This window comes from Heptranchias perlo, chromosome 1, assembly GCF_035084215.1.
Source record: "Heptranchias perlo isolate sHepPer1 chromosome 1, sHepPer1.hap1, whole genome shotgun sequence".
NCBI classification, from domain to species: Eukaryota; Metazoa; Chordata; class Chondrichthyes; order Hexanchiformes; family Hexanchidae; genus Heptranchias; species Heptranchias perlo.
The window spans coordinates 65,192,461-65,208,900 of NC_090325.1; the positions used below are offsets into that span (position 1 = coordinate 65,192,461).

The window sequence follows — 16,440 nt, forward strand, 5'->3', positions numbered from 1 at the left end:
CCAAGTTCAAAATAGTTTAAGAACAAAAAGTATAGGATAATTAGGTTATTGGTGAAACGAATGGCCAGCAAATATACAAGCCTCAGCCTTGAGGTACCGTTATTAATTCAATTCGACAATCATTTGAAACTTGGCTTAAGGTTGTAACAACTGACTGTCAAGATAAAGTATGTTCTTATGGATATAGATAAATATCAGGTGTTTCTTCCTGGATTAAAGATGAAGTCTTTCATGGCATTTATATTCAACTTTATGGGTGATTTCCTTAGCATATACTTATCAGAAATGAAAGTCAGCTACTCATCATTCCACTCTTTTTTTTGAGGTAATCAAGTATTGCAGAGATATTTCATGATATGCCTTGAAAAACATGTTTAAGTCTGCCAAGTTTTATTGACTGAATATGTACCATTTAAACCAGCAACTTATTTATTAACATAATTAAGCATTGTAGATTTATAACCAATCTATAGACTCCAGTGCACTGCACCAGAGGAAAACAAAAAGAAAAACAATTCACGAGATGGTAAAAAGCCTTGTGCAAAACAGTAGCAGAAGTACATGGTATCTGTTAATCAGCTGCAGAATAATTTTTTGGGCATTACAATGTCATGCAAAATATCCAGTTTACCATTGAATTACATTATTAATTATTTCCAGTAAAATTTATCCAAACTTGAACCTGTCCATTGGTTCAACTCAGTTGTAACAATTTATTAACAGCACCTTATCCCATTCAAGAAAAGCAATAGGTGATGAAACTGTAACAGAACTTTTGGATATTTGACCTATAATTGTGTCCCTCCTAGTTTCCCTAGTCACACATCAGTGTAGTTGAGCTGCTCTTAGGCCTGTCATCAAGAGCTGCAAGAGCATTGCCATGGTACTACTCCCCATGGGGAAGAACCCAGCAACAACTTATCACTTCTCCATAGTGGTGCAGCCAAGATCAGGAGTTCAGTGGAGTGGAGGAAATATCAACAATGTGTCCCAGCATTTGATGGTGCTGCATCACAATATATGAGTACTATTTAAAAAAACATACACGTGCATCATTAACACAACCCACAATGGGAATTACTGCTTCCTTTGTATTTTCTATTGCTGTACCTTCAGTCTAATCAGTCCGTCAAATTGAAAATTTTATCAATAAAAGTGCACAAAACTGCAGCACAAGGAATTCAGCTTTATGTAGTGGTGCCAGCAACTAGCATAATCAGCTAAAGTGCAAACTCATCAATAAGCTCAACATCTAGCATGCACAGTTTGTTCCAAAGCTTGTGACTCAATGTTTTGGACTTTTTCTCCTTTGAATGGCATTGCAATTAAGACAGCTTCTTTAGAAGACATCAACTTCATAATGTCAAGATGTAGATTAGTACACAGTGTTCAAGTTAGTTGGATTGTTCAAATTACTGAAACAATTCAGTCACAGTATAACATTTGAAAATGTATTTTACATTTACATATAGGCATCATGTAAGCAAATAGATACCATGTTCTAGACCTACTGAAGTTAAAAATAACCATCAGTTTCTAAATATTAGTCATACCAACACTTTCAGCCAAATAAGTGGGAAAAATCTAGTGCTATAAAATTGAGCACGTGAAGGGTTCCTCCAACACTAATCCAGACCGCCAAAATTATAATTTTGAGGACAGCCTATCAAAGTGACTTGTACCATGGTTTGGATATCCACACATTAGAGGCAGTTGTTGCTGGCACCCTCTTATTCTTGTGCATTTGCATACAAGACTAATTTAAACCAATACACCAAGTCTCCACAAACCATTTGAGCCAAATACATCATAAACAGTATTTCTACTCTTTACTATGCAGTGAACAGCCACATGTAGAGACAAAAGGTAGCTGATTCAAAGGAACACTGCAGAAACTTCTCCCCTGTCTGCCACATGTCGTCTCCCAAATGTGATGGCTTGTGGAAGCAAAAGCAATCTGGCTTTTAAAAAATATATATGCTCAGAAATGGTATCCCATTAGATAGCCATTCAAAAACAGTCTTGACATAATGTGCCTGTAACTTTGCATCTTGTGTATTATTTGGTTTAATAAATGTATTCAATAGAACCCCAACTTCCATCCACAGGATGAAAAGCACCCTATAAGCAATTTACTGACCATGGTTTTATGATGCAAATCCAACGAAAGAGCAACAACATTTGATCTCTACTCCCATGCCAATCATTGTGACAGTGGACTTTTTTGAATGGTTTATAAAAATAGGAGAAATGTCACAAGCATCTGGGTGCAAGTAGTGATTAACAATTAATCATCCCACTTAAGGCAGTAAGTGTCAGCATATATGAGAACAGTACACAAACTTTACAGTTCTTCTAAGAACAGTATGCAATTCAGTTAATGAGTTATCTTAAAATTTGGGATTTCTTTTGGCTGGTCTCATATCAAGAACTGTGCAATCAGATTACCCACACCAAGCACTAGGAGAAAACTATGGAAGACCGCAGATGGCCAACTCAGCTGTCCTCTGCGGTGGAGTGATATCATGTGAATAAGAGATGGGTAAACAAATACAAAGGCAAGGCTGCATGTTGCTCCTGAATACCTGCATTAAAGAAAAACACAATGATTCACAAAAATATAATCTCCTCAGATTTCTGCACTCCACCAGGAGGCAGCAATGCTACAGGTTGTAGAAATCTCCACCACAGCCACCTTCCCAAAGTAAAATGATGCACCTGATTAGGGGTAGAGGAAGGACAATCACTCCCTCTCCAGAAGGATGGATGGCCAACCTCAATTGTAACCAGTTTCCAAGTTTCAGGTAGTCCTGGAATTTGAAACTGGGTAATTATTCAGCTGTGAAGCTGAACACTATTTAGTATTCCATTGGCTCAAGTACTTTTAGATATTAGAACAAACATGTGTCAAAATCACAAATTAAAATGGTAGTGCAACATAAATCATGGCTTGCCTGCTTGCATTTTAGAATCAGGAAGTTAGCATTTATCAATTTAATGAGCTTTAAAATAAGAAAATGGTCATATTATATTTTTCAGTAGGTACCAAGAAAGCTGGGTTAGGGTTGGGAAAAGGCAAATCATCAGATACAAATATATTTCTACAAAACAGATCACATGAATGTTCTGCTTAGTTGTAGACACCTATCAAAATATTTATTATATCTGTCTATTGTTCTGTACAGAACCACAGGATTGTGTTTATGGAATCAGAAAATTTGAATTTTAAATGAAGACTCAGAGCATAAAAGCACCTTAATAATCATTGGGCCAGATTGTGCTGTAAAAATAATGGTGAGGCTAACAGCGCTCACGTTATTCATATGCAAATTGGACAGTAACTTCCGACAACTGCACATGTGCAGTTAAACGCGGAAATCCGGAAATTGCTGTCCGAGATGCGATACTCCTCCAAAAGCTGCGTGAAAACAGCATCTTGCCGTCTGGCTCCCCATTCATATTGAACAGTGTGACGTTCCTCTGTAACTGCCTAGACCTCTACTTACCCGATAGTCATCTTGAGTCTAAGTTCCCTTTTAACGGTGGTAAGTCTTAATTACTGCCAAACAACCTCTCTGGCACTGAAAATTAACTTTTACAAGCGTGGAGTTTCATGCCTTCAGATTTTAGATATTGTTGGATATTTAAAAAAAAGTAATACTTTTTTGTTAAAAATTTTTTCTTTGTCTCTTAATCCAATCTTTCTTTCAGTCTCTATTTCGCTTTCTGTACCTGATTTGAAATTGAATTCACTATTCTAACTTACACTTCCTGGCTCTGACTGTGCTGTTATTAACAATGCTTCAATCTGATTGGTTAAGGGGATACACAGCTGCTTGCCCTGTTCACACAGGTCCCAGATGCCCTGTAGAGGGCATTGTGCTTTCTGAATCTCTAAATTACAGGAGCTTGCTATGCAAAAGTTCATAGAAAGTCTATGGGTAAGTGCAAGCCTAACTAACAGCTGGCACCATTCGTTCACCGCTCACAGCAAAATCCGGCCCAATATGTCAACGTGGCTTGCATCTTTCCTCTCAGTCTCTTTCCCACCCCCAGGAAACTGAACACCATTCTGAAATCTCCCAAATAGGAATCAAGGGTTAATTCACATAACATCTGATTCAATGAGGAGTCAGAAATAGTATGAATTCAGGGCTTAATGCAATTCTGTACAAAAGTGAAACTTAGATTTTCAATTTCATAAAAGGTGATTTTAAGACAGGAATAAAGTAATAAAACAATATTCAGCTTGAAGTATTGAAGCGATTAAACAATTCATTTCCATACAGTGGCCAATGAATTTTTTCATACCGAGTCATGGTCTAACTTTATTAATAAACAACCGTATTAGCTCTGTGACTCATCGTTGAAACGAGTTATACTTGTAGCTGGGATGCTTCCACTTCTTGTAGCTGCCAGGAGCCTGGAGGATTGGAATTTAGTTGTGGTGGCATAGGGCCCACTAGAAAAGCCGCAGTACCACAGCTAAATGATTGGGACACGGTGTGGAAATATGAAAAATATTTCCAAAGCTTTAAGGCATGTAGTAATAGCAATATTTAAATCACCACTTGAAATAGTACTCTATGTCACTTTAAAATTTCAACAGCCCAATTGAACTGCTTTTGATATAATAAAATCTAAATGTAAACACTAAAAACAGGTCCACAAATACCTTATGATGCCGCCTATATTGGGATAAAACCTTGCCACAAGGACTCCACTACACACAACCACAATGTTTAGGATGAACACGTGCGCAAAGCTGTGAAAAGAAACAATTTAATAAAATAACTGGAAACTAGACACAAAAAATATAACTGAAAAGGCATTGGTGGTGGTACAGTGCTGGTTAGTTGAGTTTCACTGGATAGCTGTCAGTTTAAGCTGGGTCAGGTGGAGCAGTTGGGTGCAGGGTATTCCATTTCAGGGCAGCTGGGAATCTAGCAGAACAAAGATCCATCCCACTGCACTGAACTGCACCTCCTGGTGGCCCACTGTGCGGCTACCTCACGATGACCGTGGGAAATGTCAGACACTCAGACTTCACTCTCCCAACTGATGAAGACAACATGGAGAAGGATATCAGGCTGTAGTTAAAACCTGGCAGGACTATTCACATTGAGATAATCATGGAGTTGTACTGATACCAGCTATGACAAAATGCACACCTCACCCCCTTTTGGGTCAGAGCACATTTTGACAGAGGTTGCGGAAATCCATGCATTTTATTTAAAAAAATAAGTGGCCAGTTCTGGTAGCCATTAGTGGTACCTTTTCATTTTCCCTCCCTCGGCTGTGAAGAGTCATTTTTAATTTCATTCCTGCCTCTTTTCCTGCCTTCATCCAAAACTTCCTAATTTCCAAATTACTATAATTTTGGCTCCCCCTCCCCCTCCCCCTCCCCCTCCCTCTTTCTTAATACTTTCTCTCCTGCAACCATGTCCTCAGGTCAGGAGTCAATTAAGCATAGTTTAGCCACATTACTGGGGTAGGATTGGAGATGGAGAGTGCTACATTGTTGTGGTACTGAACTTAAAAATCAACTGTGACCCCATTCGTGCACAACAGCAAACATGGCAGCAATTAATTTTCCAATGCCCCTCCCAGATTGAAGTCTGCGATGTAGTACTAGAACAAACGTCCTGGCTATTATCTAGTCTGGTGACAGGCAACTTTCAGAAATAGTCTTACCACACACAACGTGGAAAATTTCTGCACAGTATAAACTGGCTGGTGAAATAGTTAAATAGTTAAATAAAAAAAACACTGATTCAAGTCACACCTGGGATACACTTTTCCAAAGAACTGGCTGAGTAGCTGTGCTCGAATCAGGTAGCCCAGCAATGGATAAACAGTTGTCATCTGAAACAGCAGGAAGACTCTGGAAATGAAGGCCATGATATCACTGCTTGGCAGGTTGTCCAGAAAGTTCTGGAAAAGAGATTAACAAATTGTTACAGAAATAAAGGCAGTGCTATTAACAGGGAGATGGGGAGGCCAAAATCCGCTGAAGAACCTGGCAAGGCTGAACGGACAGCCTGGCTGGCGGGCAGGAGGGAACATCAGTGGCAGGTTGCCACAGCCAGGAACCCTTGGGGGCGGGTTCTGGCACTGGGAAGGGAGCTTCGGGCGGCGATCAGAGGGGCTGGGGGAATGGGGGGGGGGGAAAGAGGGGGTGACAGAAGGCTTTCTTGAGAGGCCTGGGAGGAGCACTCCTGCTCCTCCCTGGCCCACAAGGAGTGCGAAAGAGCCACTTACCTTGGGGGAGCAGGTAGCTCCCACCTTGGACTGGCTGATGTGAATTCCACAGGTGGAGCCTCCCCCTCACTCACGATTAAATTTAAGTCGTGGCCCCGATAAGGTCATCAAGCTGAGACTTTGATATGTTAATTAGGCCCCACCTGCCTTTTGCGGGAGCCTCGTCCATGGCATGATTCTTGCACTTTAAAATTTCAAGAGGCGGGAATGGGGTTGTGTGACCCAATCCTGATATTTTCACCCTATCCAGCCAACCGGGGATGGTGGGGGGGGGGGGGGGAGGGGGGAAATTGAGGCCAAAGTATTAAACCTAAAGATAAATTATAGCAAATTAGTAGGTGGTTTCAATTGTTAAACATGATAAATGACCATATATTTTGCCAAAACTTAGAAAAATCTGGAATTAGTTTTGTTTCAGTTAAGTACTTTTTTTAAAAAAAAGAATCAGCCCATTTTCCATTCTGCACTTCAGGTGCAGAGTCCTCATTTGACAGTGCATGTGCCAAGATGCAATTAACTTTGTCACTTTCTATATTCTGCACAAGCTGAAATTAAATCCAAATCGGCTGTGCCAAAAAGTTAATTCCTATAGCACACTGCGTTTAAAAGAAAACACAAATGGAAATAATTACCAATCTGCCCACTACAGACCAGGAAAATGTTTAAGAGCGTAGAAAGTTATTTGCCTGGCAGAAACTGGGCCCAGGGGCGGGCAGTTAAAATGAGGCCAGTCAATTATCCCCTCTGATCCTGCTGCCTTCCCGTGTCATGATCGTAACCTGCTGTTTGAGCAGGCGAACGGGACACCCGCAGGAAGGAAATGGGGTCCCACTTTCAATAGGCAGATGAGGTTACAATCACTGGGGAAAGGGTTCTGAAAAAATATTAGAACTAAAAGCTGACAAGTCCCCAGGTCCTGACAGACTTCATCCTAGGGTCTTAAAAGAAGTGGCTGCAGAGATAGTAGATGCATAGGTATTAATTTTCCAAAATGCCCTAGATTCTGGAAGGGTCTCATCAGATTGGAAAATAGTGAATGTAACTCCTCTATTCAAGAAAGGAGGGAGACAGAAAGCAGGAAACTACAGGCCAGTTGGCTTAACATCTGTCATAAGGAAAATACTAGAATCTATTATTAAGGAGGTTATAGCAGGGCATTTAGAAAATCTCAATGCAATCAGGCAGAGTCAACACGGCTTTGTGAAAGGGAAATCGTGTTTGACTAATTTATTAGAGTTCTTTGAGGAAGTAACAAGCAACGTGGATAAAGGGGATCCTGTGGATGTGGTGTACTTGGATTTCCAGAAGGCTTTTGACAAGGTGCCGCATCAAAGGCTACAACACAAAATAAGAGCTCATGGTGTAGGGGGTAACATATTAGCATGGATAAAGATTAGTTAGCTAACAGGAAACAGAGAGTAGGCATAAATGGGTCATTTTCAGGTTGGCAAGATGTAACGAGAGGAGTGCCACAGGGATCAGTGCTTGGGCCTCAACTATTTACAATCTATATCAATGACTTGGATGAAGGGACCAAATGTATGGTTGCTAAATTTGCTGATGGCACAATAGGTAGGAAAGCAAGTTGTGAAGAGGACATAAGTAGTATGCAAAAGGATATAGATAGGTTAAGTAAGTGGGCAAAAATTTGGCAGATGGAGTATAATGTGGGAAAATGTGAACTTGTCCACTTTGGCAGGAGGAATAGAAAAGCAGTATATTATTTAAATGAATAGAGATTGCAGAACTCTGAGGTACAGAGGGATCTGGGTGTCCTAGTACATGAATCACAAAAAAGTTAGTATGCAGGTACAGCAAGTGATTAGGAAGGCAAATGGAATATAAAAGTAGAGATGTTTTGCTACAGTTGTACAGGGCATTGGTGAGACAACATCTAGAATACTGTGTGCAGTTTTGGTCTCCTTATTTAAAGGAAGGACATAATTGCTTTGGAGGCGGTTCAGAGAAGGTTCACTTGACTGATTCCTGGGATGAGGGGGTTATCTTATGAGGAATGATTGGAGAAGTGATTTTAAGTTGGGCCTGTATACATTGGAGTTCAGAAGAATGAGAGGTGATCTTATTGAAACCACCTTCTCAAGGGCAATTAGGGATGGGCAAAAATGCTGGCCTCGCCAGCAACGCCCACATCCCATGAACAAATAAAAATTGGTGCCAATGTGTCTTGTAGCCCTGAACATTTTAAACTGGATTTTCTTGCGCCTCAGCTAATTGACATGTTTACAGGTGTAAAGTTACACCCTTTTCCAAGGTAAGGGTACAAAATCAACCCATTGTGGGCGATGGAAGACAGGAATTCCAAAAGGTTTGAAACACTGGTTCACTGCCTGAGTAGAGATTTGCATCTTGCATTTTACAGCAAATTGCATCTTAGAATAAAAAACAAGTTCCTCCACTATTTTTGGGCAACTGTCCAAAGATGTGTTTAGATGGAATGTAAAGCCCTGGACCTCCCTATAAAAAAGGAGTACGGACAAAGCCTCTTTAAGGATGTTTAAACACCAGAAGACATTATGGCAACCTTGTATAAATATCAGGCAATTTGGTCCCTTTTCTTAGATCATTGCAAAGAAACCAACAATATCATGACAAATGACAGCCAGCAGCTATCAGGACAAGATGCTGATTAGTGGGTTTTCATTGAAAACAGCAAGTTATTTATGCCATGCTGAGGCATTCCACTCACCTTCAGCAGTGAGGAAAACTTCACCCCCTATCTTGCCCTTCCGCCCCAAAAAAGGTCAAAGTTTAATCATACCAATCTTCATCCTTAATAGAAGCAACAGTCTCCCTATTATATTTTTGGAAGCACGTCCTCATGGGTAGCTCCATTCAAACGAGTTTATCTGTGACTGTAAATAAGACTACTTCCTGTCCTTATGGTTCTCGATTCATTATCTCTCACTTATACACACTTGTGTGGATTTGTGGTTCCAAGCTTGGCTCACTGTTGTTCAAGTCAGAAAGTTGTGGATTTGATAGGGGGGTAGATGCAGAGAAAATGTTTCCACTTTTGTGTGTGTGTGTGTGTGTGTGTGTGTGTGTGTGTGTGGAAGAAGGAGTCCAAAACTAGAGGTCATCAATATAAAATAGTAAATCCAATAGGGAATTCAGGAGAAACTTCTTTCCCCAGAGAGTGGTTAGAATGTGGAACACGATACCTCAAGGAATAGTTGAGGCAAATAGCATAGATGCATTTAAGGGGACGTTGATAAGCACGAGGGAGAAAGGAATAGGTATGCTGATAAGGTTAGATGAAGTGTGGAGCATAAACAGTGGCATAAACTAGTTGGGCCAAATGGCCTGTTTCTGTCCTGCAGATGCGATGTAACTTGATGCGGAGTTGGCCAGTCGCAGACAGTCAATCAACATAGCTCCTTGGATTGGGGGTTGGGAGCAAAAACAAAAAAAGCCACAGTTCCTGCTCTTGATCACTAGGCAGCAACTTGTGCTACAAGTGCACGTGTGAGGATATTAAGTGAAGACACGGAAATGCACCACCCCCTTGGCCAGAGAGCCCACTGACAATGACCATCAAGGTTTCCACAAAAAAAAAGTGGTCACTTGCATGGGGTACTAAAGGGAGAAATCACCTTCAGGAGAAGAGAGAAAATAAAGGGCAAGCAATCTAAAGTCATATGTAAGCATGTTACAACATAACACAAACAGCATATCTAATATTGGCAGAAACAGCTTTTTAAATACATTTCCAATAGATTTAACACATTTATGACTTTTCACTAGGAGTGCTAACAGTCATTCCCATCCTAGTTTAAACATCAGCTGCAAGTGATCACATTCAAAGACACATCTGATAATCTTCTGTTGGGAAGGAACATTATGTACAGGGAGAGATTACAGCCACTTAAGGGGAAATTTTCTGAATTTCCTACTCCTTTCAATTTCCTTCTGCATCTGCCCCCAGAAAAAAAAAATCTCCAAGTCACTTAGAATTGCACTTTCAAACTCCCAACTGCCTAGTCTTTGACCCTACATTTGGCACAATACCTCTGCAGCTGTAATTTGCTCAACTACTCCTTCACCTCTCATCCTTGATGTCCTTGTCCCCAGCAAAACCTTCAATCTGCATTTCCGGTTGTTCTCCCTGGTCCACCTCACATCTTCACTTCCTCAAGTCCAAGGGGTGCAGGCTGGAGCATATCTGGCTTAGCCATCAATCACCAGATCAGGCTGGACTACATCAAGCTCCAAAAACACCCACTATTCTAGAATCATGCTGGATGGCAAAGATAGCTTCACCACAGCTTCTTTTCTCCACCACCAACTGCCTCCTTAAATCCTACTCCCCTGCCCCCTCTACTCACCTCTAATAATTGCAAGAAGCTCATGGACTTCTTTGTTATCAAGAGAGAGACTATCCAGTCAGCTATTCCTGCTGCTCCCCCTTCAACCTCCTTCCGCTTGCCCAAGCCAAACCTCTCCCAGGCCCTTCTTTCTCATATCTCTCCCATCTCATCCATACCCACTTCCTGCTCCCTTGACCTCATTCGCAATAAACACAGGCAGCACTCTCATCTGAGTCAGAAGGTTATGGATTCAAATCCCACTCGGGAATTGAGAATATAATCCAGGCTGACACTCGGAGTGCTGGATTGTCAGAGGTGCTGTTTTTCGAGTGAGATGTCAAACTAAGGTCCCGTCTGCTTTCTCAGGCGGGTGCAAAAGATCCAATGGCACTATTTGAGGAGGGGAGGTCTCCTGGTGCTCTGGTCGACATTTATTTCTAAACACCACTAAAACAGATTGGCTGTTGATTTATGGGATCTTCTTGTGCACAAATTGGCTGCCGCATTTGCCGACAACAGTGACTACACTTTGGGATGTCTTGATGTGAAAGACACTATAAAAATGCAAGTTCCTTATTTTCTTTCATTTTCAAAACCACCATTATTACCTCCTCAAGAACCCATGCTTTACCAAACTACCACCCCATCTCCAACCTCCCTTTCTTCTCCAAAGTCAGTGAACATGTTGTTGCGTCCCTGGTCCGTGCCCATCTCACTTACAACTTCATTTTGAATCCCTCCAATCAGGATTCCACCCCTCCCACAGCACTGGAACTGGCCTAACCACAGTCATGAACATTCTCTGACCGAGCACGTGTTATCCACCCTCATTCTCTCTGCAGCCTTTGACATTGTCAACCACATCCTCCTTCAAAGCACAATTCAACAAGACTACACTTGCTTGGTTCCATTCTTACGATTGTAATCTGAACATCTCTATCAATAGCTTCTCTTCCTATTCCTACGGAAGCCTCCTAATAGATGCATTCTAGGCCCCCATCTCTACATGCCCGCCCTCCCCTTGGCAACATCATCTACAGGCATATGGTCAGCTTTCACATGTACGCCAATGACACTCAGTTCAACCTCCCCAGCATCTCTCTACCACTCTACCAAGACTGCATGTCGAACAAGTAGACTGACAGCACAGAAGTGGATGAGTCACAATTTCCTCCAACTAAACACCTTCACCTTCCGCCCCCGGCACTACTTCCATATCCTAGCCATCATCTTAGGCCGAACCAGACTGTTCTTAATCTCAGCATACCCTCTCCATCATCAAGCCAGCCTATTTCCACTTCTATAATATCGCCCACCTCTGACCCTACTAGAGCCCATCCACTGCTGAAACCCTCATCTAGGCTTTTGTCACCTCCAGAGCCAACTATTCTAATGGTTTTCTGGCCAGCCTACCATGCTCTAAATTTTGGCTCATCCAAAACCCCTGCACTAGGTTCTGTTCGTCCATCATCCCTATTCTCACCGACATATCAACTCCCAGTCCCCCAGCTCCTTACATTTAAAATACTCATTCTTGTGTTTAAATCTGTTCGTGGCCTCACTCCTTCCATAACTCTAATCTTCTCCAGTGCTACAACGCCCACCCGCTCCCCCCTGCTGGACACACTTCGCTTGTGCATTCTCTCCCTCCTATGCCCAACCATTAGTGGCCACCCCTTCAACCACCTGGGCCCCATTCTCTGAAATTCTTTTCCTTAATCACTTGGCCTCTTCACCTCCCCGTCCTCCTTCAGCTCGGCATTCATTCCCTCCCTCCTCCTTCTCATCAACATCCCCCCACCCCCACCTCTGAAGCACCTTGGGACATATTTCCACATTCAAGGAGCTACATAAAAGTAGGTTGTTGTTGAGAGGCTTTCGCTATGATCAGATAGGCAAGAGGGAACATAGAGGTTAGTCCCGCCAAGCTAGATAGTGGAGTAGAGCATTGGAGGGGGATTATGTAGTTAGAGTCATAGAGAGTTAGAGTCATAGAGTTATACAGCACGGATAGAGGCCCTTCGGCCCATCGTGTCCGCGCCGGCCATCATTGTTGATTGTGTTGAAGACTGCAGAGACATTGAGGACGACAAACAGGGGTAATGAATCTTGGTCACAGTCACAGAGAATGCTAAGAGCAACTTTGGCTAGGACTGTTCCAGTACTGTGGGAGTTGTGGAAGCTGGATTGGAGGGATTCATATAAGGAATTGTGGGAGATGAGCATGGCCCTGGGAGGCGAGAACTCATTCAAGGACCTTGCAGAGGAGGAGGTTGGAGATGAGGCACTAGTTAGCACAGACAGAGGAACAGAGTGTGGGGGGCTTTTGAGGGAGTGTAGTGATAATGGCAATTTTCAAAAGGGAGGGAACCATTTACAATGTCAGCTAACAAGGGGGCCAGGAAGGGAAGTAGATTTAATCAGTAATTTAGTGGGACTGGGGTTGAGGGTGCAAGAAGTAGGTCTCCTGGATGAGTTGAGCTTGGAGAGAATCTAGAGAAAGATGTGGGTTTGAGGCTAGAGGGGGAGGGGGCCTTTAGACTTTACAGTCTAGAAAGTCAGCAACAATTTGGTGGGGGTGGGGGTGCGGAAAAGAGAAGTGTAGAAAATATGAAAATGTTACAAATAACATAACCCAATTATGGTTTCAAATCAAACCAAGAAAGTAGAGAGGGGACAGGGATGGAAAGGATTGAAACAGAAAATTTAAAACAAATTCCAAGCGCAATGCTTGGAATTATCTACCAACAGCCAAAGATTTTGGTGTCATGGCAGAGATTATCTACTAGAGGGGTGGCCTTTTTTCCATGTTCTTTCAGGAGGACAGTGAAAGTTCACAGAAATTTAATCAGCTGTGTGCACTGTAAACTTCAATCCCACTTACGATGAATATATCATAAGACACTGCAGCTTTAAAATCAGGCTGTATTTCCAGATTCGGTCTCCCTTTGTTCCTCCCCTCCATACATAGTAGAAAAAAACATGCACAAATTCAACAAAGGCAGTTCAAAGTTACATACCGGCTCAATACAATCTTTGGATAATTCTGGGGAGGGAAATGCAGCAAATGTCATCACTGCAACATACAGGTAGGTTATTCCCACGAGCAGATAGGCAATGGAGAGATCCCTAACCTGAAGAGGAAAAATATAAAAATCAGTCTATATATAGAGACATATGCCAAGAAAGATTTCATTTTAAGACTATATTTTCATCCAAGGTAACTAATTTCTTAGGTTAATTAAAAGCACACTATTTGTGTTCCACTTGTTTTTTTTTGTTATTGTGACTTCATAGAACCTCTGCTTGATCACCTCTACAAATCCTTTGACTACATCTTTGTTTAAAGATCACCATAAGGAAAGGCTTCTGTCCATCATTTTAGAAGAAAATATTTTCAGAGAATATTAACATTAAGTCTCGGGTTTCTACAAATTTCTCTGTAGGACTAGAACGCCAGTTCCAAGTGGGCTGACTTGGCATCTTTGTAGTACTATTCACTGGACACTCCAACAAAGGTGCTTTATGATATTAATGGCTGCATATTATCTGATTTTTAGAACATATACAGTCCACAGTCTGTTGCAATAAGTAGACCCGTAATGTATTAAATCCCGTATAACCAAAATAAAATTCCATACTTCTTATAACTGAACTCAAACAGAATGCATTCCATCAGTACAGTAAGACTTTAGCACAATGTGTCTGGTGCTAGGAAGATCATTGGATAAGAATGCATTGCTACCTTAAGATGGCACAATAAATTTGTGGTATAGTGCACCCATGCATAGATTGGCACAACATAAACATGACCCTGAACCAGTTGGCTAGGCACAAGTGAAAAAGTAGGTTTTTACTTTTATAGTAGAAAGCATGTCAACCCATACCACTTCAGTGCCTCCTTAGTGACTTTTTTTGTTGTTGGTTCTATTTAAATCAAAGTAATTTCCTTCTAGCGCATCAATAACTTTTGATTTTCCACCTCTGGGTAACAAAATGGTTCATAAAATCTAATTTTTTAGGTAGATATATGTTAAGAAAGACACCACCCTGAAAGGTGTTCTCTTCATCCGAATGTTCTAGCCGGATTGATCGCAAATAATTTTTTGATCTTTAGCCAGCTTTAGCAGGGCAAAAGCACAAGTAGATGTTCTATTTTTTTCCAACACCGATAGGTTAGACTTGCAGCCTTTGCAAAAGTTCTGACTGCCACGAAAGAACGATGGCGAGCCTTTGGCTGTGCCATTCTCATCTGACCCGATACTTTCTTCTTGCTATACTGCCTTACCAACACTACCACAGTCAGTTGTGTTATGGGATTTAAATGGTAATTTTATTTATCCTTTCATGATACAATGTTAAGACAGCAGATAGCAAGTAATTTCACAAAAAGGTTTGGAAACATCTCAAATATAACATTTGGAATGGACTCAATTTGGATAAGAGCAGTACAGATGTTTACATTCTTAGTTTTGGAAAGTGGATGTTTGGCATAGCTATGTTGTTTTATGTAGATTTCTCAAATTGCAGCACTGCTGTTATTTCTCCTTAAACTGGGAAACATATCCTAATAAGGTTCTATATGATTGGTATCCAAATCCCCCACGGTTTTCCTCAGGTGAGTTGAAGGAAATTTATTTTTTTTTAAAACCACCATGTAATGCACAATATATTTATTTGAACTACTGATTTACAGTGATAAAACATGTGTAATAAACTGCAATTTTACTTATTCATAGTATCGTGGGTATGTTTGTGGTATTTTTAGGAACAAATTCTATGATTATGTCCAGATTTGCATCAAAATTGTAAATCAGCAGCACTGATTATATCTTGAATCTTTTACTTAAAAAAAACCTAAGAGCCCAGGATGCAGAGACAATGGTAAGGAAAATGTTCCAGGTAGCAGGCACTGCACGTAGTAGTAGTGAGGAGTGATAGTGTAGGATGTTCTGGAGTCAGAGCAATTGGGAGGGAGTGATGGGATCTGACAGGAGCAGAAGTGCGTCTGGAACACCGTTCCCTCCAAGCTGCACGCATGCGCAGCTGCGCAGCAGTCTGTTGTGGGCCATGCACTTAAACATTCCGTCCGCGCACCAAACCAGTGTTCTCGGCCCCTCTCTCACACTGACAAGTCCCCAGACCCCTCGCCCACACTGACCAGTGCCCGGACCCCAGGCCCTTCTCCAGCTCTGCCTCTGGTGCTGGGGAGTGTCCAAGTGTTGAAGCTGTGGCTCCAGCCCCAGGAGGCGGTGGATTCAAGGTCTCTTTTTTTCTTCCTGAGCTCCTCAACTTCATCTGGCAGTGTAATGTTGGCGAGTGGTGATTGATTTCCTGTTGGTTCCCGGGGCAGAGAGCTCAGGCTGGAGGGCCAAGGGAGCGGTGTGTTCTGCACCAATCACAGTGCTTGAGGGGTGGAACCCGAGTCAGTGAGTCAGGTGAGTTCGTGTGAACCCCTGTTAAATTATTTATCTTTTAAAAGCTAAAATTCAGATTTCTTTTGTCAAAATACTGAAATGTTAAACGGTTTTCTTGTTTTCCTAGAGTTCCTATTATGAGTTTCAGACACTTTAGTGCCAAGTGGACCAGGTGTTTGAAGGTCATTCATTTCCCTCTTTCTATGTGCTGTTAGTTAAAGGTTCAGAGATTGATTTCCCCCTCATTATGCATTGATTTGTGAAATTTAGAGGGTCTTGAGTCACATTCTGTACTGGGGGAAACAGCTGTCCATTTTGGTGGCTTCTGCCTTTAAAATTCTCATCCTTTCATCAAATCCCTCCAAACCATGTCTATGGCTGTCACCTCCTCCAGCCCTACAACCCTCTTTTTATAAGGAGAAACTGTTTCCAGT

At 41.6% G+C, this 16,440-nt stretch overlaps 1 protein-coding gene across 4 annotated transcripts in view; it reads right to left on the reverse strand.

Moving 5' to 3' along the window:
- Positions 1–373: 373 nt before the first annotated feature.
- slc38a9 (solute carrier family 38 member 9) overlaps positions 374–16,440 on the reverse strand; it is a 61,881-nt gene continuing 45,814 nt past the window's right edge. For all 4 annotated transcript variants that reach the window (XM_067985988.1, XM_067985996.1, XM_067986005.1 and 1 more), the window contains exons 12-15: positions 13,610–13,723; positions 5,786–5,934; positions 4,676–4,765; positions 374–2,585 (exon numbers count right to left, since the gene is read on the reverse strand). In XM_067985988.1, coding sequence (XP_067842089.1) covers positions 2,420–2,585; positions 4,676–4,765; positions 5,786–5,934; positions 13,610–13,723 — 519 coding nt within the window. In that variant the 3' untranslated portion in view covers positions 374–2,419. The remainder of the gene's footprint in view (positions 2,586–4,675; positions 4,766–5,785; positions 5,935–13,609; positions 13,724–16,440) is intronic.